Source organism: Parastagonospora nodorum (genome assembly GCF_000146915.1).
Source record: "Parastagonospora nodorum SN15 chromosome Unknown scaffold_14, whole genome shotgun sequence".
Lineage (NCBI taxonomy): Eukaryota > Fungi > Ascomycota > Dothideomycetes > Pleosporales > Phaeosphaeriaceae > Parastagonospora > Parastagonospora nodorum.
In genome coordinates, this window is record NW_001884562.1 from 38,137 (window position 1) to 62,442 (window position 24,306).

At 52.3% G+C, this 24,306-nt stretch overlaps 12 protein-coding genes across 12 annotated transcripts; 6 read left to right on the top strand and 6 right to left on the bottom strand.

Annotated features, from left to right (window-relative positions):
- Nucleotides 1-103: 103 nt before the first annotated feature.
- On the top strand, nucleotides 104-1,821 carry SNOG_08995 (hypothetical protein; the record flags this gene model as incomplete). Its single annotated transcript, XM_001799246.1, has 5 exons — nucleotides 104-409; nucleotides 493-847; nucleotides 901-1,057; nucleotides 1,106-1,273; nucleotides 1,326-1,821. 5 exons carry the CDS (start codon nucleotides 104-106, stop codon nucleotides 1,819-1,821), a joined length of 1,482 nt encoding a protein of 493 aa, XP_001799298.1.
- Nucleotides 1,822-2,940: 1,119 nt separating this feature from the next.
- Nucleotides 2,941-4,443, top strand: SNOG_08996 (hypothetical protein). The gene is made up of 2 exons (XM_001799247.1): nucleotides 2,941-3,266; nucleotides 3,322-4,443. Exons 1-2 carry the CDS (start codon nucleotides 3,011-3,013, stop codon nucleotides 4,089-4,091), a joined length of 1,026 nt encoding a protein of 341 aa, XP_001799299.1. The 5' UTR covers nucleotides 2,941-3,010; the 3' UTR covers nucleotides 4,092-4,443.
- An 81-nt stretch (nucleotides 4,444-4,524) lies between these two features.
- SNOG_08997 (hypothetical protein) lies at nucleotides 4,525-5,541 on the bottom strand (the record flags this gene model as incomplete). The annotated part of the gene is made up of 1 exon (XM_001799248.1): nucleotides 4,525-5,541. One exon carries the CDS (start codon nucleotides 5,539-5,541, stop codon nucleotides 4,525-4,527), a length of 1,017 nt encoding a protein of 338 aa, XP_001799300.1.
- A 562-nt stretch (nucleotides 5,542-6,103) lies between these two features.
- SNOG_08998 (hypothetical protein) lies at nucleotides 6,104-6,925 on the top strand (the record flags this gene model as incomplete). The annotated part of the gene is made up of 1 exon (XM_001799249.1): nucleotides 6,104-6,925. The coding sequence occupies one exon, from the start codon at nucleotides 6,104-6,106 to the stop codon at nucleotides 6,923-6,925; it is 822 nt and encodes a 273-aa protein (XP_001799301.1).
- A 185-nt stretch (nucleotides 6,926-7,110) lies between these two features.
- Nucleotides 7,111-8,304, bottom strand: SNOG_08999 (hypothetical protein; the record flags this gene model as incomplete). Its single annotated transcript, XM_001799250.1, has 1 exon — nucleotides 7,111-8,304. The coding sequence occupies one exon, from the start codon at nucleotides 8,302-8,304 to the stop codon at nucleotides 7,111-7,113; it is 1,194 nt and encodes a 397-aa protein (XP_001799302.1).
- Nucleotides 8,305-8,615: 311 nt separating this feature from the next.
- SNOG_09000 (hypothetical protein) lies at nucleotides 8,616-9,786 on the bottom strand (the record flags this gene model as incomplete). The annotated part of the gene is made up of 3 exons (XM_001799251.1): nucleotides 8,616-8,671; nucleotides 8,776-9,499; nucleotides 9,547-9,786. The coding sequence occupies 3 exons, from the start codon at nucleotides 9,784-9,786 to the stop codon at nucleotides 8,616-8,618; spliced, it is 1,020 nt and encodes a 339-aa protein (XP_001799303.1).
- Nucleotides 9,787-10,085: 299 nt separating this feature from the next.
- SNOG_09001 (hypothetical protein) lies at nucleotides 10,086-10,519 on the bottom strand (the record flags this gene model as incomplete). Its single annotated transcript, XM_001799252.1, has 3 exons — nucleotides 10,086-10,197; nucleotides 10,246-10,335; nucleotides 10,389-10,519. 3 exons carry the CDS (start codon nucleotides 10,517-10,519, stop codon nucleotides 10,086-10,088), a joined length of 333 nt encoding a protein of 110 aa, XP_001799304.1.
- Nucleotides 10,520-11,287: 768 nt separating this feature from the next.
- On the top strand, nucleotides 11,288-12,118 carry SNOG_09002 (hypothetical protein; the record flags this gene model as incomplete). Its single annotated transcript, XM_001799253.1, has 1 exon — nucleotides 11,288-12,118. One exon carries the CDS (start codon nucleotides 11,288-11,290, stop codon nucleotides 12,116-12,118), a length of 831 nt encoding a protein of 276 aa, XP_001799305.1.
- A 909-nt stretch (nucleotides 12,119-13,027) lies between these two features.
- SNOG_09003 (hypothetical protein) lies at nucleotides 13,028-15,009 on the top strand (the record flags this gene model as incomplete). The annotated part of the gene is made up of 2 exons (XM_001799254.1): nucleotides 13,028-13,160; nucleotides 13,250-15,009. 2 exons carry the CDS (start codon nucleotides 13,028-13,030, stop codon nucleotides 15,007-15,009), a joined length of 1,893 nt encoding a protein of 630 aa, XP_001799306.1.
- A 791-nt stretch (nucleotides 15,010-15,800) lies between these two features.
- SNOG_09004 (hypothetical protein) lies at nucleotides 15,801-17,719 on the top strand (the record flags this gene model as incomplete). The annotated part of the gene is made up of 2 exons (XM_001799255.1): nucleotides 15,801-17,503; nucleotides 17,623-17,719. The coding sequence occupies 2 exons, from the start codon at nucleotides 15,801-15,803 to the stop codon at nucleotides 17,717-17,719; spliced, it is 1,800 nt and encodes a 599-aa protein (XP_001799307.1).
- A 1,217-nt stretch (nucleotides 17,720-18,936) lies between these two features.
- Nucleotides 18,937-19,459, bottom strand: SNOG_09005 (hypothetical protein; the record flags this gene model as incomplete). Its single annotated transcript, XM_001799256.1, has 2 exons — nucleotides 18,937-19,029; nucleotides 19,184-19,459. The coding sequence occupies 2 exons, from the start codon at nucleotides 19,457-19,459 to the stop codon at nucleotides 18,937-18,939; spliced, it is 369 nt and encodes a 122-aa protein (XP_001799308.1).
- A 1,282-nt stretch (nucleotides 19,460-20,741) lies between these two features.
- SNOG_09006 (hypothetical protein) lies at nucleotides 20,742-24,159 on the bottom strand (the record flags this gene model as incomplete). Its single annotated transcript, XM_001799257.1, has 7 exons — nucleotides 20,742-22,114; nucleotides 22,166-22,233; nucleotides 22,281-22,380; nucleotides 22,602-22,754; nucleotides 22,805-23,716; nucleotides 23,768-24,018; nucleotides 24,080-24,159. 7 exons carry the CDS (start codon nucleotides 24,157-24,159, stop codon nucleotides 20,742-20,744), a joined length of 2,937 nt encoding a protein of 978 aa, XP_001799309.1.
- Nucleotides 24,160-24,306: the final 147 nt, after the last annotated feature.

Below are 24,306 nucleotides of genomic sequence, written 5' to 3' on the forward strand. Positions count from 1 at the left end.
GCCCCACCTGGCGTCGCACATGAAAGGCGGGATGGTTGCACCTCTTCTTTTTCGTTCCACGCCACGGTAGATTCGCTCGTACATCCCCGCATACAATAGCGCTATGACGGTAACTACGAACCCAACCATCAGCGGCCAAACGACCTTGGTCGACAATACGGTATCTCAGAAGAATGGCAAGGGCCTGAGTAACGGGACAGTGACCAACAATGGCATGTCCAACCCGGCCATGACATTCCCGTCCCAGTCGCTGCGATTCCTGGAGAAGGTAGAGACGAAGGATGTTACTCACTACCAGAATGGCTCAAAGGCGCCTGAGCTGGCTCGTCTCAAGTTAGACGTGGTGATAGTTGGCGCCGGGATTGGCGGTCTAGCTTGTGCAGTTGCCTTAGCACGAAGAGGCCACTCGGTGCGGGTTTTGGAACAAGCGCCGAAGCTTGGAGAAGCAAGTCTTCTTATCCGGTCCAAGCTACCGTGGCTAACAATGATCAGATCGGCGCGGGCATTCACATTCCTCCAAACGCGGGACGATTACTGCACCAATGGGGAGTTGCTGAACATCTTGAGAAGCTTGCTATCAAGCCCCAGGGTATCAATCTCCGCAGATGGGAGGACGGCAGTGTGATAGGGCATACTACGCTTGGCGCAAATTACAAGAGCGATTTTGGAGTGCCGTATTATGTGGTGCATCGGGCTCACTACCATGAAGCGCTGCACAAGGTAGCTGGGAAGCTAGGTGTGACGATTCAGCTAGGCGCAAGAGTTATCGAGTATCAAGAGAAGAAAGGAACCGTCATACTCGAAGACGGGTCTGTCGTTGTAGGAGACCTGGTGGTTGCTGTTGATGGTGTGTTATGCACGACCTTCATGCTGACGTGCTTGGCTGATACACCGTTCCAGGCATCAACTCAACTGCGCGCAGCTATATTGAACCGGATGCTTCTCACGAGCCTGTGTACAATGGCTTGGCTGCATATCGAGGCACCATTGACGCGAACAGGATGCGCCAGGATCCAGATCTTGCGTGGATGTTGGAGAAACCGGATCTGAACCTCTGGTCAGTCATTCAATGTGTCAGTATATACGCGTCGGCCTGCTAACGCAGTTGTTTCGGTAGGATCGGGCAACGCAGACACGTCATGTCATACGTGATAGCAGCTGGAGAGTCCCTCAACATGACATGGTCACATTTGGACGATTCTGACCCGAGCACCTGGCCCGAAAAGTTCGACCGGGAACACATGTACAAGGAGTTCAGTGGATGGGATCCGCGGTAAGTTCCTCTCTTTCCAGCTTCAGCAATTGAGACATGCTCATCGACGCAGATTGACCAAAATCATTGCCCTGATTGATTCTTTCATGAAATGGCCGTTGAAAGTCGCGCGACCATTGACAACATGGCTCTCGGCCTCATCCAAATTACTCGTCATGGGCGACGCAGCGCACGCTATGCTGCCATACATGTCCCAAGGTGCTGCCATGGCAGTCGAAGACGGCGCCGCTCTCGCAATCACGTTGAACCAAGTCTCCTCTCGGGACGAAATCGCGCCGGCGTTGAAAGTCTTCGAGAAAGAACGGATGAAGAGGACAAGTGACATGTGTAACGCCAGCAACGTTAATGGCATGATTCTTGGACTCCCAGATGGACCAGAGCAGAGAGCGAGAGATGCATCGATGGCACCGGAAGTTCGAGGCGAGCATTATACGCATAGTGCGAATCTGTGGAGTGATCCAGTCACGCAGTGGTGGGAATATGGGTATGAAGCTGAGGAAAGCATGGAGAAGGCGTTGGCGAAAGATGTTGCCGAGCAGCAGAGTTAAGTTTAGAAATGGCTCGATAAGTCTTCGTGATATTCCAGTAACCTTGCAACGATGCTCCATGCGAACGGATATAGTGGAGGCATTCTGCTCTCACTCGGTGGATGCTCAGTGGTGAAACCGTGAATCTCGTGGAGTTCTCTTGCTCGCGGGCCATATAACCCTTCCAACCCGCTGGCGTGCGCGGCATGAATGTAAGATGTATGGCATGATTTGGAGGACGCTCGGGATATGTGAAGACATGCGTTGTTCATCATGTCCAGCCTAAGTTAGCGCTAGCGCTGGTGTGAAATGGGTTGATATTTAGGACCAATGGCCAACAGCTTGTGTCCAATTCGATAATATCGCGGAGCTCCGCCCACGTACGAAGACTGATGTGAATAGCGTCCGGTCAATCCACTTGTGGCCCGCTATGCGAGAGAGCTCCAACCGTGCGAGCGGGAGGTTTCCGCCGACACGACGAGGCATCCCGGTCGTACCACAACAATTGATATGCGGGGCGTAAATATGTGCTGGAGGCGCACAGGGCAGATATTTGGGGGCTGTTTTTTTATCGTGGCAGGTGGGAAACGACAGTCGAACAGAATTGAAGGCTCATTCAAATGTCGCAAATCACGACATAATTTCTCCAAAGTCGCTGCATTGAGCTTACATCTCTACAGATCTGGGTTACACGAAATCTGCGCGTGGTTGTCTAGAACGATCATCCTGCGCATGGTGGCTGTCACATCCATGTCGAGTCCCCTAACCGCTTTTCGGGAACCAAGAGCCGCTCGAACTCTCGGCGCCGCACAGGGAACTCCTGCAAGAAATGTTGCCAGCTACCACAGGTCGAACAACAATGACTTCAGATAGGAGGAATGAGGTAACTCATAGCCTTTCGTGCGCAAAGATCGAGGATATCCGTCTGTCGGGCGCTGTTGTTCATGTCGAAATAAATACACCACAGGTTCACTGGTGGATTTGATGGGCAGTGTAAGCGCCGCGCTACTCGGGAGGCCTGATCAAAGCGTCAAGCCAGGCAGAATCCGAGATTGTGGCTGATAAACCTTGTCCAAGGTGCAGAAGTACATGAGCATGCATGCGAAGCTCGTTGGATTTCAGTCTCGCTCTCTATCGACATTCCTCCTTCATTGCGCCGTAGGTGTTTGCTGGTTTCACTGTTCACCCATTTCCTTCGACGTATATAGCAATGACGACGCCAACAAAAGTCATCGTTACTGAGACACGGTCCAGCTACATCAGCGGTCTCAACCGGGGACCGATCACCAGTGTCTTCGCCCCGGCGCCTTCATGTACACAGACTCTACGACTTACGGCAGACGGTACTAATTCTTGGCTGTATTCTGGACACGCCTATCAGGAATACTATCAATCGGGATGTATGCCTACGGGCACCAAAGTAGAAGCTGCTTTGTCCGACAAAGAAGAATGGGACAGCTATTATTGTAAGAGTCCCTGCTGAATGGCTCTGAGCCCGTCAGTCGCTAATATTGGGCGCAGATAGTCCGGCAATATGTCCACAGTCCTGGGCGCCCGTCACGACTTTTACGTCAACATGGTTCGGTATTGATGATGCTAAAGTCATCCCATTGCGCCCGGACACAACAGCCGTACTGTGCTGCCCTCCCGGGTACAGCAAGGGTATATGGGCTTATGCTTGCGCATCCTTTCTCGCAGAGGATACCAGTTTGTCTTACATTGTTCCATCCTCGGTCAACGGCAAATGGGAAGCGGGAGATGTGTCCGTCGGATCGTTTCCAAAGGGCTACCCCGTGCAAGGCGATGGAGTTCCCGTATGGTACCAGAGCTCAGACAGCCAGGTGCTAGCAGCTGCTGCCACCCGGACCGCCGGTGAAAGCTCCAGCCTAGCTTCGCGAATGAGTTCAGCAAGCACGGCGCAAACCCCGACATCCACGCCACCACCGACAGGCTCGCCTGCTGTTCAGCCCGAATCGACTTCTAGTTCAGGAGGACTATCAACGGGCGCAAAAATTGGTCTGGGTGTCGGCATTCCGGTGGCAATCATATTTGGCCTAGTTCTAGGATGGCTCATCTTCCGGCGGCGAAAGGCGAAGGCTGTGCCAGCTGGAACGCACGAAATGTCAGAATCGGAACAGCACCCATATCACGGTGCGTACTCGCCAGAAGATGCTAGATCGAAGACGTATTACGCGCACACGAGTGAACTGGATGGTCAACTACATGAAATGCCTGATCACCATGACAGGCCACAAGAGCTACCAGCGGAGTCGCGCTCAGAGCTGCGATGAATTGAAAAGGGCCTTAGATGAGCCAGAATACGGCGTATTGGTTGTTGATCATAGGTCTCTTGAAGCATAGCGATGCATTGTCGATGTTAAATCTCATCTGCTGCAGCACCTGCGACAAAAAGGACGGGGCAGCCTATACCTGTCGACAGACTGGGCATGTCCGTTAGGTCGGCATGCGTCAGTTTCATTATGCGTTGTCAGGCTCGAATCTCTAGTCGAGCGCGGAAGATTTTTGTGGATTGTAGTCAGAGTTGTGAGTTGTGTAAACGTCAGATACCCGGGGATCATCTCCTCATTTCAAAGCGCCAATTTTCGCCGCAGATGAATCATATCTATCTCCCTTCAACCCTGAAAATGTTTACATCGCTCAGACGGTCCTGGCAGTGAGCATAGCTCAACGACTGCACAGTTCATTTTTATTACCTCAGAGCCATCATTCACCCCGCTTGTTACGCTCAATGACATTCGCCATTACCCTCTCTCGTTCAATCCGCATCCAGTTCTCAACGAAGATCCTCTGTAGCCTGTCCCTCTCCGCCTGCTGCTTCCTCTGCATCTCTTCATCGACCTTTCCTTCCCCATATCTATGGAACGGCGCAATGTAATCCATAGTCACCTCAGCGCTCCTCGCTTTCTGCCTCATCGCCTCCAGCTCCGCAAGTCTGCGATCAAACATATATGACAGCAGCCCCTTGATCCGCACCGTCGGCCACGACGGATAACTCCCGTCTGCGGTCAGCGAGAAACTATGTTCCTGATTGTACAGCACATCGCACACGAACTTCTGACTGAACTTGCGGAGATCTCTGACGCCTTTGAATGCCGCCGGCGTTATGTGGTGTCTAGGGACATTTGCGTGCGGTTGCGTTATAGTGATACAGACGCTGATGGGAGCTTCTGTTGCAGAATCATGCTGGGCAGGCTTACGATTAATAAACGGGCCGCAGCGATTTGTGAAATCATCGAAAGCGCGATTTCCGGTCGAGGACAATATCACGTAAGGATAGAGTTTGGTGAAGCAGCCCGCAAGTGGGCCAAATTTGGTCGTCAAGCCAATGAGTGCGGCGTAGTCGACCTGGAATTGCAAGGGCATATTCTTCAACTCTACAATTTTCTTTCGGAAGGTTGACGTTGCTTCGGCGTTGACGAGACGGGATGTGCGGAGTAGTGCGACAGGCAGTGAAGGACGGATGAGCTCGATAGCGGATGAGCCTCCCGTGGGGTTTGGTGGCCAAGATGCGGGGTGTATGTTTGCTTCGTCTCGGGTGAGAGTGTGGCATTTCGTTACAAAATCGACTTGCTTGTAGATCATACAGCGAAGTTCGGGTGGAAGATCCATGAGTGGGAAGTTGTCATGGGAGAAAGGGATGAACGGACCCGGTCCGTGCCGCTGCGGCATCGAATTTCGCGCGTTCGCCGTATTTTTGGCAGTTCTTGAATATGCGAACATAGTTGAGTTGAGAGTAGGGTTGCGTGAGTTGTTTATGGTAGTTCATGGTAGAGCAGGGAGCTTTGAGAGATCTTATATATAGAAGCAAGGCCGCTGCAATTCACCAAAGCAAGCCCCTTCTTGTATGACTGCTCCCTTCTCGCAGCCAAAGCCATTTCACTCGACGTCAGCGTTTGCCGCTGACAGTCATCATTTGACTGTTATAGAAGTCGACGTCTTTGACATGTCTGGTTTGGATGTTATCACTCAAGCGTTTTTAGGGCTCTCGCTACCACAGTATGTATGCCACATGGATTACCGGGGCGCGATGGACGCCCATCAAAAACCAGAATTTGATTTGCGCCCTTTGCGTACCATGGTACCCATTAGCGTATTCTATCCATCAAGACTACATAAAGACGAAAAATGCACTCCAGTTCCCCAAACAGATTTACCACGCATCACAAACCTAACAACAACGTTGAAGTTCAAATACACGTATAAGGCCTCAAATCACAAATGAACACACAATTCCACACACAAATCCGAAACATCATCACACAAAAACAACACCACCACCACCATGCCAGCAAAGCGTAAACCCCATCCTGCTGGCTGCGCCCCAAAACCCACCACTGACACAGACTCATCTACGATATACTTCTACCTCCCCAACGCCCGCCCCTACGGCGTCTTCTGTCAATGGCACCCAAGCCCCTTCAACATCCCTACTTCCTCTCTACGTTTCCTCACGCACTCCGCCCCTCGCCCACCCCCGAACCACCCAACCGCATCGCAAATCCTCGCCACCCACGCCCCCAGCATCCCCTTCACCTGCGCCGAGCAATCCCTCATGTTCTGCAAAGCGCTGTACTTTTCCTCCCCGGATATGTGCGCGCGCATCATGGCGAGCGCGGACCCCGCGATACATAAGAAGCTCGGGCGCAGCGTGCCTGGCTTTTCCGAGTGGAAGTGGGACCGGGTGAAGAGAAGGGTTGCACGCGTGGGGAATTGGTACAAGTTCACAGATGGCAGGAATGAGCGGATGAGGAGGGTGTTGTTGGGGACGGGAGGGAGGGAGATTGTGGAGGCGAGTCGCAGGGATCGGGTTTGGGGGTGCGGGTACAGTGAGGAAGAGGCGGAGGTGCATAGGGAGTTGTGGGGGGAGAATCTTTTGGGGAGGTGTTTGGGGGATGTTAGACGGATAATTAGGGAGAGGGAGGTAGAGGGGTGGGGAGAGTGGGATGGGGATATGGGGGAGGGTGGGGAGGACAACGAGGGAAAGATGAAGATTGATGAGGAGGATAATGAGAATGACAGAGATATTAAGGATCGCATGGAAGACTTGTCGCTGGGCGATACGATTCCCCCGACATGGTTGCGTGATGGCACTTTGTACTTCTAGCAGTAGTCTTATTATAGTTCGAGCTCGTTGCTACAATATTCCAAGATCACAAACAACTTCCTTTCAAAACTGTGTCAGCGGCTCCGAAGTGCTGTGATCAGGAAATAGACCTTACTAACGCCCAGCGTACTTTCCAAAATAGCCAAGAGTCTCGCTGCTCCACCTACAGCTTTGTCTCATGTCAATTATAGCTCCATGACTTCGTCTAGAACCTCATCATCTACCACCCCTCCCCTCCCCCTCCTCTCCAAATCCTCCACCACCATCCTCGCAACAACCCCATGCCCACCAGGCCTCAAATGAAACACCCTCTTATAACTATCCGGAATCAACCAATGCAGCGTATCGCCAACAACACCCTCTTCCCCCACGCGCTCATGCCCCGTCTTATCCACAAACCCCTTCTCCCCATCGAATTCCCAATCCGGATGTTCTCCCAACGTCTTGTTAACCGCACTACCAATGCCCGCCTCGAAGCTTCCCTTTGGAACCGCTTCGCCCGTGTGGTTTTGCAACGCCGTGCGATTCTCCCCCGTGTCCACGGTATCCCATTCGTAAAATGCTAGAGCGGCACGACTTGGATCGGGCTCGTGGATGCCTTTTTCGCAATACCGGCCTCGCGCGGCTTCGATGGCGGCATCGTAGTCGATGAAGCGCACATTTGGGCCGGCGGCATCGACGGCCTTGCGGATAATGGCGTTGACGGCGCGGACCATGTCGTTCAGATCCCGTCGCATCTGGAGTGTGAGGTATTGCTTGCTCCACTCGACGTTGCGCCAGACGGCCCAGGTGACGTTGTCGCATGTGGTGTCGTCGGTGCCGAAGAACGTCGCATATCCAGTATAGTAAATGACACCGTTGGGGTTCATCTTGGGCTTGGAGGCGGAAATCAAGTCGGTGACGTTTTTGTACAACTCAGTTTCGGCGGCGATCTTTGCGCGGGCTGCGTCCATGGCGGATTGGCATGCGTCGGAGGCGGACATGTAGAATTGGTACACGCAGTTGCTGAGGATGGGGGTTAGGCCGATGTCGTTGCCGCCAGCGGAGATGGTGAGGAGGTCGAGATTGGAGGATAGGGCGGGGACTTGGGTGGACAGGATTTCGGTGCTGGTGGCGCCGGAGCAGGAGAGGAATTGATGCGTGCGATTTGCGTTTTCTCCAAGAAGAGAGGTGTGTAGGATGTTGGGATAGGAGGAGGCATAGCGAGAGCAGGACCAGTCAAGTCGGTCGCCAGAACCCAGGCCTGCTGAGTAGGAGTCGCCTATGGATGCGAATTTCTGGATCCATGGGAATCCGGTTGAAGTAGTTATAGGAATTTGCTCGGCAAATGCGAGTGACGCAAACGCTACTGCGGCGTAGGTATATGGAAAAGATGCCATACTGGACTTGACCTATTGACGTAAATGGTCACATTGAATGAAGAAACAAAAGAAGTGTGAAGAAGCACAGAGCCCCCACCTCTGCTATGCATGGTAAGCATGGTAAGTATGGTAAGTATGGTAAGTATGGTAAGTATGGTAAGTATAGCACAGGCTGGGGCGCCGTTTCAGCGTGGTTGCCTCGCGTGGTGTGTGATGTTCGCCAAGACGGTGATCACGCGCGTAAGCTGAGCTCCAGCGCTCGCGAGTGAAGAGCCCACGGGGGTGCCGCTAGGGCAACGAATGGATGAAGCCAATAAATCAATTTTTGGTCACACAACGTCGGCGTTGAAGTTGCATGTCGGTTTCGCACGGTAGAGAGCGTTATCTGATGGACGTCAATTATCACACGCCTCACACCACAAGTGAATGTTTGCAAGTGACGTATGCACTAAGAATTGAAGATGCGACTATACAGCTTCTCATGCCTACCAACCCAGAGATCCATAACCGGCACGGTCTGTCCCGCATCTTCCACAGATGTGCGCCAGCCCTCATCCACAAGGCCTCGGATCCTATCTTGCAGCTCGGCGCTCGCTAAAACAGCCTGCGCCTGGTACGGCCCCATGACGCTCGCGCGCACAGCAGCACTTATCACCGTGCGTGCGTGCGAGAACAGGAACAGGTACGCGGCGTCGTGCAGCGGCACGGACAGGATTCTGGTGACGAGGCCCCAAAGCGGCGCGAGATGCGCGTTGAGGTGCTCGGATGTGCGCAGCGCGGCGGAGAAGGCTGCGAGGGCGGTGATTGCTGTTTCTCCGTCTCCGTCTCCGTCTCCGTCTCCGTCTCCGCTTGTAGACGCCATCTTGCTGCTGTACTGCGACTTGAAGCTGCGGTCCCAGACGGCAAGAAGCGCGCGGCCCTGGGCTACGCTCGCACGTCGCGCAACTGTGCACGGCGTGCTCGCATCCAAGTCGTTGTCGAGTGTCTCGATCTCCCACGGCCTTCTGTAGCCAGCGAGGACATATGGCAGCGCGGTGCTGGCTAACGTGGACAGTGAGAGGCGCAGGAATGTATGGAACGAGGGCAGCTGCGATGCCGATGGCGGGGATAGCTTGTGGTGAGCTAGATACGACTCGAGACCACTACTGAACGCGAACGACCCTAGGGGAAGAGCCGAGTCGGCCAGGAGGAGGAGTGCATGGAGCGCTGTGTCCTGTTAGCCCGCTGATGACTGTGATGCGCATGCGACAACGTACCCGCATCCTGTGTGGGCGACGAGAAGCTCGATGCAGCGCTGTCATCATTCAATTGCGCCTTGGCATGCCGAAGACGCCGTTCAAGGTCGGCTATCTCATCTTTCAGAGATTGCTGGTCCACGGGCGGTGAAGTCATGGGCGTGTTGAGCAGGATGCGGAGTACAAAGGTGCGACATGCATGTGCCTTGGCGCCATCTCCACAGATAGTCGCGTATGTCTCCCGTGTGTACTTGGCCCAAAACATCACGCTGCATGAGTAGGATTACACACGAGCCTCGAACAGTCTAGTCTTTTTCAATCCATTTCATTCGATTATATGCAGGTCTATGTCGTGGTCGTCGTGATGATGAAAGCAGCCAAAACTCCCTAGTAACCCAGCATCCTAGAAGGTATCCCCATGTCAAGTTCCCCAAGAATGATCCCCGCACGTGCGATTCATGGTGGTATTATTGCGCTGAACGAACGCCATGCCCTCCACCATGCAATCCAGACCCAGTAAACCACGTGCGCGCCAAAGAATGTGTGTGTGCCGAGGCACCAAGCTTACACCTTCTCGACTGCCGTCTTCTTCGGGATGTCGGCGAACATGGCAGTGCCCTTGGACGTCTCATAGTTCCTGGAGCTCGTCTTCTTAAACAGAGTCTGTGGCTTCGAGCTGCGCACTTGTTAGCTCGGCGATTGCTCGGTACTTGGCGCAACTCACTTCTTCATGGCGTGCTTGGTCTTGAAAGCTGCCAGCTTCTGCGTGGCGGGTGACATGATCTCGTCCGAAGGTGAGACGTACTGCTGTGCCCTGCGCATATGTTAGTCCTCTGCCCAATCGCTAAGATTCCGCAAAGTACTTACTGCTCCGCGTTCATGCGTGAGTTCAGCACTTGGCGGTGGTACTCGAGGCTCTTGAGCTGGTCCTTCTCGGGAGATGGCGTAGGCTTCATCTGCACATTGGTGTCGCGGGCGCTGAGCACGTTGGAAGACATGATAGCTGTGCTTGGAGGTATTCTGGGTTTCGGTAGATTCTGGAGTTCGAGTGCTGCTATATAGCGAATTGAGTAGAGAGCTATGATTTGAAAGCTATTTGGAGTGGATGGCGGTTCTTTTTGCTCGTGCCTGACAATGTAAAGTACTCGGGTGTTGATGACTGGTCGTTGCGCGGGGCAACCGAGAACGGGGTCCCACGTCATCTATCCACGCCCCTCATCCCTGCTTACTTTGATGGCACGACCTTACTCTGACACCCTTGCGAACCGCACAGCGCCAAAGTTCAGGACGTGCTGCTAGCTGTGTGACTCACGCTCAATGCGCAACCATATTCCTATCGCAGCACTTAGTCCGAAGTGAAGTAACCACCCGCCACTACCAGGGGGCTCAGCGGGTAAGCATCTGAAGGGTCATCTAGAGCATCATCACCAAAACTCAATGCTTCGCTGAGATTCAGCAATCTCAAATGGGGCGGCCTCGTCTTATCTGCAGTGAACTGCGCGTTGTCCCGAGATTCACCCCTACGTGTCTTCCGGTTTCTGAAGTCATTGGCTGTACTACTTGGGGCCGTAGCATGTTCGCGCCCCCGAATGCCCCTGCGACACATGGAAATGCGCGCCTGAAGAGAAATCGGATGCTCACATTATCGCCTTCGAAGTAAACGATTGTGCAGAGATCACTTTCCTACTTGCTTCCTTTAAGATAACCGATCCCGCTCTTCCCTGTTGCTTCCTGAGCCTTTTGTCATCTCACTCTCCACTTTCACCATGTCGCAGAATCATCAAGTTGGTCCTTATGAGGATGCCCTAGAGGTGACCCCGCAACAACACGCTTACACATATCCTGCGAATGGGCCATTGCCCATCTACGCGACGTCCTCATCAGAAGGAATACATCAACGAACACCGACGGATGCAAAAGCTGTACATGTTGCAACACATGCAGCAAAGAAACGACTGTGGATTCTCCCTTTAGTGGGACTATCCATAGCTGTCATTGCTGGACTTATCGGAGGATTCATTGGGGTAGCAATACATGATGCACGGGAGCCTTCCACCGCCGCACTTTTGAAAGCCTCGCCGTCATCAACTCCCTTATCGTCATCAATTCTCTCATCACCATTCCCATCAAACACATCTAGCCCAACAACGACGGCGCCATGTTCGAGCCAGCCTGCAGGTACCTTGGGTACGATTGCAGCCGTAGACACGGGCTGCAAATTCCGAGAAACAAAGGGTCGGAACAGAATGTACAACGCGACAGCTTTCACTGGAACGTCCTTCACAACTATATGCAATTCGGGCTGGAAAAATTTTGCAATTGTAGGGCTCTACACTCTTACTCCATCTGATTGTATCGAGTCTTGCGTCCAATACAACAAGTTCGCGGATAAACGGCCCAAGTCTGAGCGCTTCTGCGTTGGTGCTGGCTTTATTCCAGACTTCGTGAACCAGACAATGGCTACCCTGGCGCGCAACGGCGCGTCCTTCAACTGCTTCCTGCAGAGTAACACGACTGGGATAATGCCAAATGACGAAGAGCGTAAGGGTCTCGAGGTTGTTGCGCTGTGTCTTGGATGGCAGTGTCCGGGGCCCTGAGCGTAAATAACAACTGCCACTTAAGAACTCACAAAGCACAAATGAAAACGGTCAGTTCCTTGTCTTAGTTATACTGTGCGACTTTCTTTCGAGACCCTTGTTTTCAACATCGTTTTTTTTTTCGCTCTCCTTGTTCTCATTACTTTCTTCAGAGCGTCTGGCACACATCTGCAGTTCTGCAATACTACGTACACATACTAGACGTCAATAGACTAGGCATGCGCTTTTTGCACTCTGCACCATATGAGTGCGAGTGGCAAGAAGACATCTTCTTCGACCAATATTCATGCATTTCGAGAGAAAAATAATGTTCCGTCTTCTCTCATTTCATCCCCAAGCTCTCTCCTCTCCCGAGTCAAAGGACCTGGAAATCACTCGCTAGAGCGTTCCATCAGCGCCGAAAGTTCCAGTGGGACAGAAGCATATGTGACTGCAATATAGCTTCGACCGTGCCCGCGCACTGGACGCTACCTGCGCCGGACGCAAAGCATGTTCAGATACAACATGTGAAGGATCGTGGCAGCAGTCGCACGTTGCGCCGCATCTCCAAAGCCATGAAATCGACAAAAGAGAATGAGTGCAGCATGATCGTGATGGAGTAGCGTAGCTATCGGGATGAGATGCCAGCCAATGTTTGTGTACCTCTGTGCTCGGCGCGCTAGCCTAAGCCCCGCATCATGTCCGACCGTAGATTCGCAAGGGGGGAAGTCGAAAGAACCTCGGCACCTTTTCAAGACGGCCCGCAAGTAATCGTTGCCCCCGACGTTGCGGCATCCAAGGTTTCCGTCTGATATCGGTCCTTAACACCTCGCAGCAGCTCAATTGCTCGGTCTGCAACCTGCTCCATCTTCTCGCTACCCGTGTCCTAAGATTGTGAAGAAGAGATAGTCTTGGAAGAAGAGAGGCACGATGGCCACTACCGCAGCTGCAATCGCCGCGGCGACTGGTGCGGTTGCATACCTCAATGGGAAATACCACCTGGAGCAGGACATCAAGATGCTGAAGTTTCGGAGAGATGCTGCGAAGCACTACGAAGACCTTGGTATGTTGCCATTGAGCATTGAGCAGCCGTGAATTGGCAGCCGACACGTCCATCGTGACATTACACGCTCATACGCTAACAAACAACAGTACGAAGAAAGCTCCAATCTCCCTGGTACTCTTTCGAGCCACAAGTCGCAAGATTTCCAAATGAGCTGTGTATCTGGTCGCGCACCAAGACTTATACTTGGCAAGAGACACATGATCGGGCCATTCAATGGGCTCATTTCTTTCTGTCCCAGGGCGTAAAGCCGGGCGACATGGTCGCCACGTATCTCATGAACTCTGCAGACTTTCTAGTCCTCTGGCTTGGTCTTTTTGCCATCGGATGTGCGCCTGCTCATCTCAACTACAACCTCAAAGGCGACGCCCTGCTCCATTGTCTCAAAGTCGCTAATGTGAAGATCTTCGTGGTGGACGAGGAGCCAGAATGTGCCGAGCGATTCGCAGACGTTAAAGAGAGGGTTGAAGAACTGGGTGTGAAAGCCTTCACCGTGGACGAAGCATTGCTGCAGAAAGTTTACGCCGGCCCAACAAATGACCCAGGTCCATCCTACCGCGAGAATGTCGTTGGCTCAGACCCAACATGCCTCTTGTACACCTCCGGCACGACGGGCCTCCCCAAAGCTGGCAAATTCATGGTCAGCCGCTTCCACGAGCGCGGCTCACGCGAGAAACCACCGCTCGACCAACGTGCCGGCCCCGGCGGCGATCGCTGGTACTGCTGCATGCCCATCTTCCACGGCACCGGCGGGCTCGCGTGCATCATGTGCCTCACAACCGGCCTGAGCGTAGCCGTGGGCCGGAAATTCAGCGTCAGCACCTTCTGGGACGACATCCACGACAGCCAGAGTACCATGTTCGTATACGTGGGCGAAGCAGCCAGGTATCTCTTGATGGCGCCCCCGCACCCCAGGGAAAGAGACCACAAGCTCCGTGGCATGTACGGCAACGGCATGCGGCCGGATGTATGGAATCGATTCAAAGAGCGATTCGGAATCGAGGAAGTCATCGAGTTTTTCAATTCCACAGAGGGCGTCCTGGCGATGCTCGTGCAGTCGAAGAACGACTTCAAAGCCACGGCTGTAGGCCATCACGGCGCCATCATCCGTACTGCCCTTAGAAACGTCCTCGTCCCCGTCGCCATCGACCCGGAAACCGGCGATATCCTGCGCGACCCCAAGACAGGCTTCGCGCAGCGCACGCCGTACAACGTCGGTGGCGAAATCCTCGTCGGCGTACCCAGCGAAGAAGCATTCGCAGGCTACCACAACAACCCCTCCGCCACCGCGAAGAAATTCGTCCGCGACGTGTTCAAAAAGGGTGATTTGTACTACCGCTCCGGCGACGCGCTGCGCCGCGACGACGACGGGCGCTGGTTCTTCCTCGACAGGCTGGGCGACACGTTCCGGTGGAAGAGCGAGAACGTGTCGACCGCCGAAGTCGCCGAAGTCCTCGGAAAATACCCGGGCGTAGCTGAAGCGATCGTGTACGGCACGCTCGTGCCCAAACACGACGGGCGGGCGGGGTGCGTGTCGTTGCGCTTTGCAGACGGCGTGCGGCCTGAGACGTTTGATTGGAAAGCGTTCCTGAGTTATGCGCGGGGAAAGTTGCCGAGATATGCGGTGCCGGTGTTTTTGAGGCTGGTTAGGGAAGGGAGTAATACGGATAATCAGAAACAGAATAAGGGACCGTTGAGGGAGGAGGGGATTGAGTTGGATAAGTACGGATCGAAAGTGCCGGGTGGCAAGGATGATGTGGTTATGTGGATGAAGCCAAAGGAGGATAGATATGTGCGGTTCACGATGGAGGACTTGGAGAAGTTGAGGGGTGGGGGTGTGATGTTGTAGGTGTTTGTAGAGATACTGAAGGAAGGATCGCATCAACATATGTATGTTTCATGGCTTTGATTTTCCGTGCTATCTGGAGGTGGGTGAGGGGAATTTGCGCAGATCTACAGACATGTTTTGAAGTGTAGGAAGAGGGATGCCCTGCGAACGCTAGCTTAAGGTGGCAGCTATGGACGATTCCACACTCTGTCTTCCATTCATGCAACGATTGTTATCTAGAATGTGCAGCGATTAGGATTTTGTGTGTTCATGAAAGCTTGTTTGTATTTGGAGTGCAGGCAATGTGAGTGAGGGCGTGGGGGTCATCTTCAGTGCTTGCTCTACGTCGCTGGAGACTTGCACCTATCTAAATTTCGCGACTTAGTACTCTGCTTCGCCAGTAAATGTAGCTTTCTCACGTACTTACGTCGACATACTTGCATACACGGAGCTGTAGAATGATGTTTTGAGTGCATGGCAATGTGCCGCTTGACTTTTCAGCCTGATGCAGGTGCATGGATTTGGCTTATCTGCCGCCGCCAGCTCTGTCAGCTTGAACTTCGTCGTGTCCTCTATTTCTTCGAAGGAAACTCTCATCTCCTCAAACCCATGCGATCTTGTGCGTCCTATGTTCACGCGCGATTATCGGTGCTCTATATAGTACACCCCAACTGGGATTTGCACAACATCAAATCGTCCTGCTGTCTTGCTGTCAGCCTTTATCGCTCAATTTCAACCCGCCTTCCACCCCTCATCCTCGAATCTGGTCGACTTAGACAATCAATACTTGTTACAAGAAGTATTGAGTAGCTATGACGCGCTGGCATGGCCCATTTTGCATCACTCCGGACGTGTTTGTCACAGAAGACAGAACGCCAAGCTGTCAAGCCTGTGGCAAAACGTGCCCGTCCACTGAGGTCCTTATATCCCAGCAGGAAGGAGTAGCTACATCATGGACACTTCCACCAGATGAACCTCCAGGTCAGATGAACTTGCGGTGGCCAAAAAGCGTACCGTACTACCGGGCGAACCAACAGATTCCACTTACCGAGAATGTCACGGAGGATCAAAGGACTGCGGAACCACCGCCCACTTCATCATCCATATACGGAAAAACATTGAAAAATGATGAAATACGACTCGCTTGTCTGTCGGCTGTTTCAACAGAGGATAGTCCTTTGCATCTGAGTCTGGACACATATGCCGATGACGACCATCCAGAATACGAGTGTACTTCATATTCTTGGGCTACTGATGACGGCGACGATTCTCTATGTTGCCCGATCTATGTTGGCAAATTCTGGGACGTCCAACTGCAGACCAAGAACTGCTTTGCTATGCTTCGTTTCTTGCATCCCTGGAGAGGCATCCGAATACTCTGGGTGGATGCTGTCTGCATCAACCAAAGAAATACTGAAGAACGAGAGGCACAAGTCTCCAAGATGCGCAGCATATATGATCACTGCTCCCGGACAGTGGTTTACCTTGGGGAAGATCTTGTCACATCCTCTAGGCGTTTCCCAACCTCGCTGCCGTTGGATACACTTGGAAAAGTCGACTCACGGACTTTGCCATTTCTTGCTGGTCATCGTCTCTATGGCACAAACTACACCCTTCGTGATCTCTTATCGCGTAGATATTTCAGCAGACTTTGGATCATTCAAGAGCTGGTTGTTTCCGATCAAGTCATCATTCGCATTGGTGACGTTGATTTTCGCGCAAATGCTCGAATTGCCCAGGAATCATCAAAAGACCTTGAACATAACGTTGTCGATTACGACTGGCTACCTGCGAACACAAACATCCTACACAATACCTCCGAAAATGTTCGAGCCACAGTACGACTGCACAAAACTCGGCTTATTCATCGTTCCGAGTCTTTCGTCACGGCCATGTCTCACAGCTCCTCAAAATTATGGTCAAATGCGTCTGAATCTTGGCTCCAGCATCTGGCACACAAGTCTTTTCCTCCTGATATCATCAAGGATGTAACCGATATACTAAAGTTGACGGCAAACTCATCAGCTTCTGATCCTCGCGATCTATTATTTGGGGTCTTACCACTACTCGTTGCACCAGGCGTGCAGGCAGACTTGAACCCCGAGTATTCTCTATCAATGCAACAATTTATGATTGGCCTGTTCTCATACATTCTGACGAGGGAGAAGAGATACTGGTTTCTCGGTAATGCTGATGCGGGGATGAATGCACGGCAGCGAATTGAGCGCGGTCTGCCCTCTTGGATACCTGACTATCGGAAAGATGGGGCATGGCGACGATTATTTCAGAGGGCACCAAATAAGCCACCTTCGTTTAATGGCAAGAACTATCGAAGGCCGTTCCCGGTATTTTTGGATGAGGCCAACCGCAAGTGGTTGTTTCACCGTGACCGCCAGTTCAGCTGGCCTCCTGATGCCATAGGCGCAGCTAACGGGGCACTTATCATTAGTGCCGCCCATATTTTTTCATTCGAAAACGGTATTCTGGCAGAGGGAAGACATGGACCCTTGTTCAGGTATGCGATTGCACACCCATGGCGAACGTCACACGGACTATTGGTGCCATCGAGACTACTTCTTATTACTCCTGAGAATCTGGACCTCCAGCCTGATAAGGACCATCTATATATACCAGTTTCTATGCCGCAGCTCTACCTCATACTACGAAGAACGAACCAGATGCCAGTGGGTACGTCATTCGAGCTCGTAACAGCTTGTGTCCGCCTGTTTGATCGAAGAAGACCACCGAAGAAAGCCGACCTTGAATTCTTGGCAAACAAGGAACATCAAAATGCGGAAGACTGGTCAAAAGTTGGGGCTGTACCGAGCATTGCAAGCTTACAGCTGACTCAATACGAGGACGTTGAGTCATTTCGAAGGCTCATAATTAGCTGGAGCCGACACAAACCTTGCACAACCTCGTCAGTATACCACAGACGAGACATGTGCCCATGGGAGAGCCCCATACAGGACAGATTTGTGGATCCTCAATTTGAATCTTTTTTTCTTTGGTCAATTTGGGGATCAACCTCAGTGCCGCTACCCAGAGGCAAGCCCGATGTTCTACACAGCCTGTTAGTGTTGTGTCTAGCGATGCATAAAGATGAAGAAAACAAGCGAACTAGTAAGGGGCGATTCTATTTGAATTACTTCGAGACCAGCTACCTGAAGTGTCTTAACGACAAATTTCTTCATCGGGTCGATAAAGGAGAGGATGAGACCTACATCGAATTTGCATTGGACATCGATATAACTACCTGGAACGGATTTTGTTGCAATGACTTTTTTGACATGATTGAGGTCTCCGTGGGGTGCACATGGACATGGCGACACATAGGGGAATCCAATTGGCACAAAGCTGCAGACCTAGAACACTGGCACTCATACCACAAACGGCCGACGCCGAGCAATCGGATTCCATCTCTACATCTAGAGGAGTCGAAGAGCCGCATAATACTACGCATTTCAGCGAATTGTTTCTTGGACCATCTTCGCATTTACCTTGACAAAGCGCAGCAATTTCTACGGGGGATTTTTGGCATTCATGACACAAGTCCAGAATTCGCGGAACTTGCAGATCTAGCAGATCTTATCAGAGGTGGCTCAAGGTTAGATCATGATTCCATAGGCCGTGGTTGCTACATGGCCGACGTGAGAACCGATGGACGCGTAACCTCAATAAGAATAGTGTGAAGTCTTTGAAACTATGTCGATGATCAATAAACCTGTGATAGAGCGGAAAGATAAATCAAAATATTGAATTGAACTCGTTTTGAGAACTAGAAGTACATGCATATGATTGCCAAGCGCTACTTGTTCTTACTAGATGAGATGGAACGACGCATATTTTTGTCAATTTTCCCACCCCATGAAACGTGAAGAGCACACGCGCAAGCCTATCTTCCATCATAGGTGCTGCTAGAACAGATCTTCCCATGATTGATAATGACTACGGTGGAGAATGAACGAAGCTTGCTCCAAGGTTCCTGAGACGGCTTCTAGCAGTTGATGGTGTCATGCGGCCATTTCCATCTAAGAAGATCTATATCTGTCAGCAAACTTTCCAGTCTCAACAACCCATTGTCATCTTATTACTTAATCTTATATACGGTCAACCCCGCTGTCAACACCCCAGCTGTAATCCCACCAACGAATGGAAACACTGCGCCTCGAATTCGCATCCAATACTTCTGCACTTCAGGACCAAATACCACGCCTTTGGTTTGCGTCCAATACTTTTGCACCTCAGGACCAAGCGCCGCAATGATAGCCTCCAGCTGATCGTCCTTGACAGACTTCTTTGGGCTGACCGGTTCGCAAGTAGGCTGCCCTTCTTTTGTCTGAGTCTTGCTTAGGCTATGGACTTCGCAGGCCGGTTGCTCCTCCAATTGTTGCTTGTCCTGTTGTTCGACGTCGGCTAGAACCCAAGGCTCGGAGAAGGGGGCGTATGCAGTTTCCGGTAGTTGCGTCATTGTGGATGATGTGCCTGCTGGTAGACTGGAGATTGTATTGGGTTTTGTGTTGTTCGTGTCGCGTTTCAAAGGAAATCGAGGACACGGAGAGTTGGCGAGGCCTAGGTGGCTATGTCCAAGCAAGGGGGTGTGTTTATCGAAGCGCGTGGTATGCAACAAGCCATCAACAAGTACCAGGAATGAAGAAAGCAGACTGGCCAGCGAGGAAGATACAGATGTTGAACTGCATGGCCAAAAAAATGTGACCAGGCTTCGATGCCATGCCCATCCAAAAAAAGCCTCCAAGTGACAGCTGTATACGCCCGAGTCAGCATTCGCAAGAATTCGGGGCAATTAACTTAGAATCAATCCTACACCCGAAAGCAAAACTCAATACAACAAAATTGATTATCTCAACTACGGAAAATACATCACCCCTCCATTACCTTACGTCCTAGCATCCCAGCCCCATCACTCCCGTCCAGCCCTCCTAACCAAGTCTAAAATCTGCCAAATTCAAAACCCGCACAAACCCTCGATTACTATCTTGCCAGGATGGGACGACGCCTCTTTTGGCGGCGGATCTGAGACTTTCAGGTTTTGGATAGACGTATGCGAGGCTTGTGTGGTCAATGGTGGACATGGTCGTGTGATGATGGTGTCATGGGATGCGCCGAGGTTGCTGGGGGAAAGGGTGTGGGTTGGATACTTTGGCTTGATAGACAATTACTATTGATACCTATGGAAAGTAAGAGTGAAGAAAATGCATGTGAGACCAAGGAAGAGAAGGAAGTGGTGCGCGGGGCGAGTTGACGCGCATTGATGTGGGCCCGACAGACGAGCAAGGTGCTGATCGGTACATGCTGTGCGACAGACAACAGTGGGGGCGATTGATTTTTGTCCGAAGTGACCGAGAAGAGTGAGAGCCTGGTGTTATTCATCAAGGCAATTGTGCTTAAGTGGCACGGCTTCAGGTCTCGGCACCTACCACGCTGTGATGTATTTGTGCCGAAATTACCTGTCACTGCGGGTACTGGATGTCTCTTCTTGGTAGAAGGCAGCTGTGTGCATCTTGATTGGGAAAATTGCGACTGAGTCTCTCAGCCGTTGTTTACACGCCACATGAGGGTATCATGTCAATCGAGCATTTATCTGAGCAGTGATAGGCAACAACATCCCGTATCTAATCCGAGTAAATGCAGTACAATCGTGTCCTCATCCAGTCGTTCAAATCATATAATGAGCCCATCCAGAACGCCATGGTATGCAGTCATCAAAACAGCGCTCGACAAAAACTGTTCCGTCATTGCTTTTGTCTCGACCTCGATCGCTCGCCACCTCGCATGTCTCCTTCTCTTCCAGACTTCTTGCCTGCTTTGCCTAGTTGCCTATTTCGGTCCTCTTCTTTTTCGTCACCCTTGCCTTCGCGCTCGGGTTTCTTGGACTTGTTCTCCTTCCCTTGCTCCTCTTCCCCATCATGGTGACCAGCCTTCTTTCTGGCATGATTGCCCCTCATACCCTCATCATCCTCGGGTCTGTTTCCGCTCCCATCTTGTTCCACGCCGTCTACTTCAATCTTTGCCCGGCCGCCCGTTTCCATGGCTTCATCATCCCGACCACCTTGCTCGCTCATCTCACTCCTAGACCGGATGGGCACTTCTTCAAGCATCCGGACTTCTTCGTTGTCCGACGTGTTTCTCGCAGGTGGACCACTTTTCTTGCCGCTGGGCTTGGTTGGTTTGTCTTCAAGTATGATACTTCTGATGCGCTTCACCAGGTCTTCAACCTTGAAGGGCTTCGAAATAACATCGTCCATCCCAGCTGCGCGCATGCTTTGCGTTTGCGCTTCGCGTACGTTGGCCGAGACACCAAGGATGTGGCTGTATCCAGCTTTGCCTTCTTCTTGAAGTTGCCGGATCTCTTTCGTAGCAGTATTACCGTCCTTTATAGGCATCTCCTGGTCCATCAGAATTATGTCGAAATAATTGCGGTCGTTGGTGCTATCTTGACTGATTTGCCCACGCTCAGCAACGGAATCAATCGCTTCTTGCCCGTTACTCGCTGTGAAAACCTCGAAGCCTCGCGTTTGGAGTTGACGTCGAAGCACTTTCTGGTTGATTAGGTTGTCCTCAACCAGCAGGAGTGTCTGCTTCTTCTCGCTTCGCTGATCGCTTTGGGACCGCGAAGTGTCGGATGCCACGCTTTCCTGGCGCTGCGTCTCACCGCGCTGAAGATCGGGCAATTTGTCTTCGATAGCTTTGTTTACTGCAGAGCGCTCTGGCTGGATATCTCGAGCCACCTTCTCGGTCTCTTTGTACCGAGCGTCTGAAGAAGATTCGGGATGCGCCTCGGCCATGTATTCGGTAGGTGGATTTCTCAGCGATCCATCGTCCATGTCCGTATTAACACCACTGTGGCTTGACAAAGTCTTAGCTTCTGGGCGCTCACTCGGTCGCTCTTTGATTTGCGTTAGATTTGAGTTTGCTCTACTATAGCCTGGTCGAGCTTGATCTCGGGAAGTCGATGGCGAAGTCTCAGAATTCGATCGAGACTGGAAAGGGGGCCTGCCGCCATCGCTAGACCCATCTGAGCGTCGCACCTTGAAGAAGAAGCCAAAAGTCGAGCCCTCTCCTTCCTTGGAGCTGACCCCGATATCACCGCCATGCAATTGACACACTAGATGACTGGATCAATACATGTTTGTATAGTCAGAGAGGCGGAACCTACATTTGCGAGATATGAAGAGGCCCAGTCCGGAGCCTCCATAATTCTCCTGCGTTTTTGGTGTCGCTTGTCTGGAAACTGTTAATACAGCACTCAGGGTAGAGGATTCGCTACACACCTGAACCGCTCAAACAATTTCGCCTGGCCTTCTGCGCTGATACCTATACCTGTATCCTTGACTGCAACCATGAGGTACAGAGGATCGCCACTTCCCCATTCTGAACTCATGGTCGAATCGATATGAAACGATTCTTGGGTCTTGATTGAAGTAGATGACATTCGGCGGATAGGATGTCGGTCGTTCCACAGATGCGCCCATAGATACAGTAATGTTTCGATCTCCCTTCTTCTTCGCTGTGAATTTGACAGCATTGGTGATAAGATTTACCAACACTGGGCTTGTCAGCATGGCGGGGTCGGTGATGTGAAGAATTCTTACCTTGCTTCATCCTATTGAGATCGGCGACAACGTATTCAATGTTTTCATCGTCGTAGGACACGTCCATGGCGTAGTGAAACTTGATATTCTTCGCCTTGAACTCGGACTGAAAGACTCTGAGAGCCTGGGAGAATTCCCACTTGGGCCGCACCTCTGCACAATGTGAACAATGAGCAGAGCAGGGAACAGAAGAGGAGACATACCCCGAGGCACAAGCGACAGCATCATCGAGTCGAGCTTGGAGAAAGACAGAATGTCGTCCACCAAAGTATTTTGGTGTGAGACACAGAGCAAGATCGTGTCCGCGGCGTCGACTATGTCAGCGACTTCAGCCTTGAGATCTGGTTTCGATTCCCCAATTTTCAACGTGACCTCCCGAACCTCCTCGGCCAGGTGAAGTACAGCGCTGAGAGGATTGCGGATCTCATGCGACACCATATCAATGAATCTTTCTTGTTGTTCCTTTCTCTCCTGCGCTTCGGTGGCTGCCCGCTCCTGAGTAAGTTGGGCTTGCTTGATCTCAGTGATGTCGACAATGGCACTGATGAAACCGGCATCTGGGGCATCGCTAAGAGGCCTGAGGAGAAACAACCTCCACTCTCCCCCTTCGCCGGTAGTTGCCATGGCGCATCGAAATTCACACCTGAGCTCTTTGCGGCTGGAAAAGGCTTCGCGGTAGGCTGACATGACGCGCTCGTAATCGTCGGGGTGGATGCTCTCTGGCCAGGCGCGAAACTCGTTCTGGATCTTGTTCGTTGTTAGCTTGAAGAAGCCATCGTTGACGAAGATTGCCTCTGCTTCAGAGTCGAGGATGGCGAGTCCGTTGGGCAGCAGTTCTGCGAATCGCTGGAACAGCTGCGTCTGCATCGAGTCGACCTGCTCGGTGCCTGCCTTGAGCTCTTTCTGCTGGGTTTGGAGCGGCTTGACTTGTCTGCCCGGGCGATCGTGCGTGAGCTTGTCAAGGCCATCTATGGGCATGTACTTCTCGACGCCGCTGTTCTGCAGAAGCTGGGCGAGGACGCCCTGCCGTGAGCCATGTTCGTCGAGCAGGGTGCTGAGGAGGATTTGGGCATCATGGTCTTCATCTGGAAGCCGCTGCAAGAAGAAGCGCGCGGCTGTGGCATGTCAGGGTGGGTGCGGTAGGGAAGACGTTGCGCGATGCTTACCTACCTTGACCGTGCGGCCGCGCAGCACTTTGGACAGCGTGCCCATGGCCTCGCCGCCATAGCTGTTCTCGCCTGTCGATCCCTGGCCATCGAGGTCACCCCGCGCCTTTTGCCAGGCCAGGTTGTGCACGACGGCGAGGCGCTCTCCCCAGAAAATGGCGGCGCAATGGGGCATGGGCAGGATGCACGAGTTGACGAGACACTGCAGTGACGAGGGCCACGTATCGCGCGGGCCCAGCGGCGATTTGGACCTGCGTATGGTGAGCGACGTAAGAAGCAGCAGGGGCAGCAGGTAGATGAAGGTCGTCTCACCAGTCCCTCTCGTCCAGATGCTCCGAGTTGAGGTCGAACACAGGCAAGCCAGTCGCGCTGAGTTTGTCCAGATTCTGCATGGCGCCGATGGTCGAGGGCGCCCCAGGTGCCGTGAGGTTTGGCGGGTCTCGCAGTGTGCGCTCGAGGACTGCACTGGCTACCGCGCAGCAGCGTGATGCACAGAAATAAGAAGAACGACAGTGACGTCAAGCACGATTGTCACTCTT

Coding starts and splice junctions, on each gene's coding strand:
- SNOG_08996 (XM_001799247.1), top strand. CDS start 3,011: ATGACGACGCCAACAAAAGTCATCGTTACTGAGACACGGTCCAGCTAC. Junction 3,267..3,321: donor AGAATGGGACAGCTATTATT/GTAAGAGTCCCT, acceptor TATTGGGCGCAG/ATAGTCCGGCAATATGTCCA.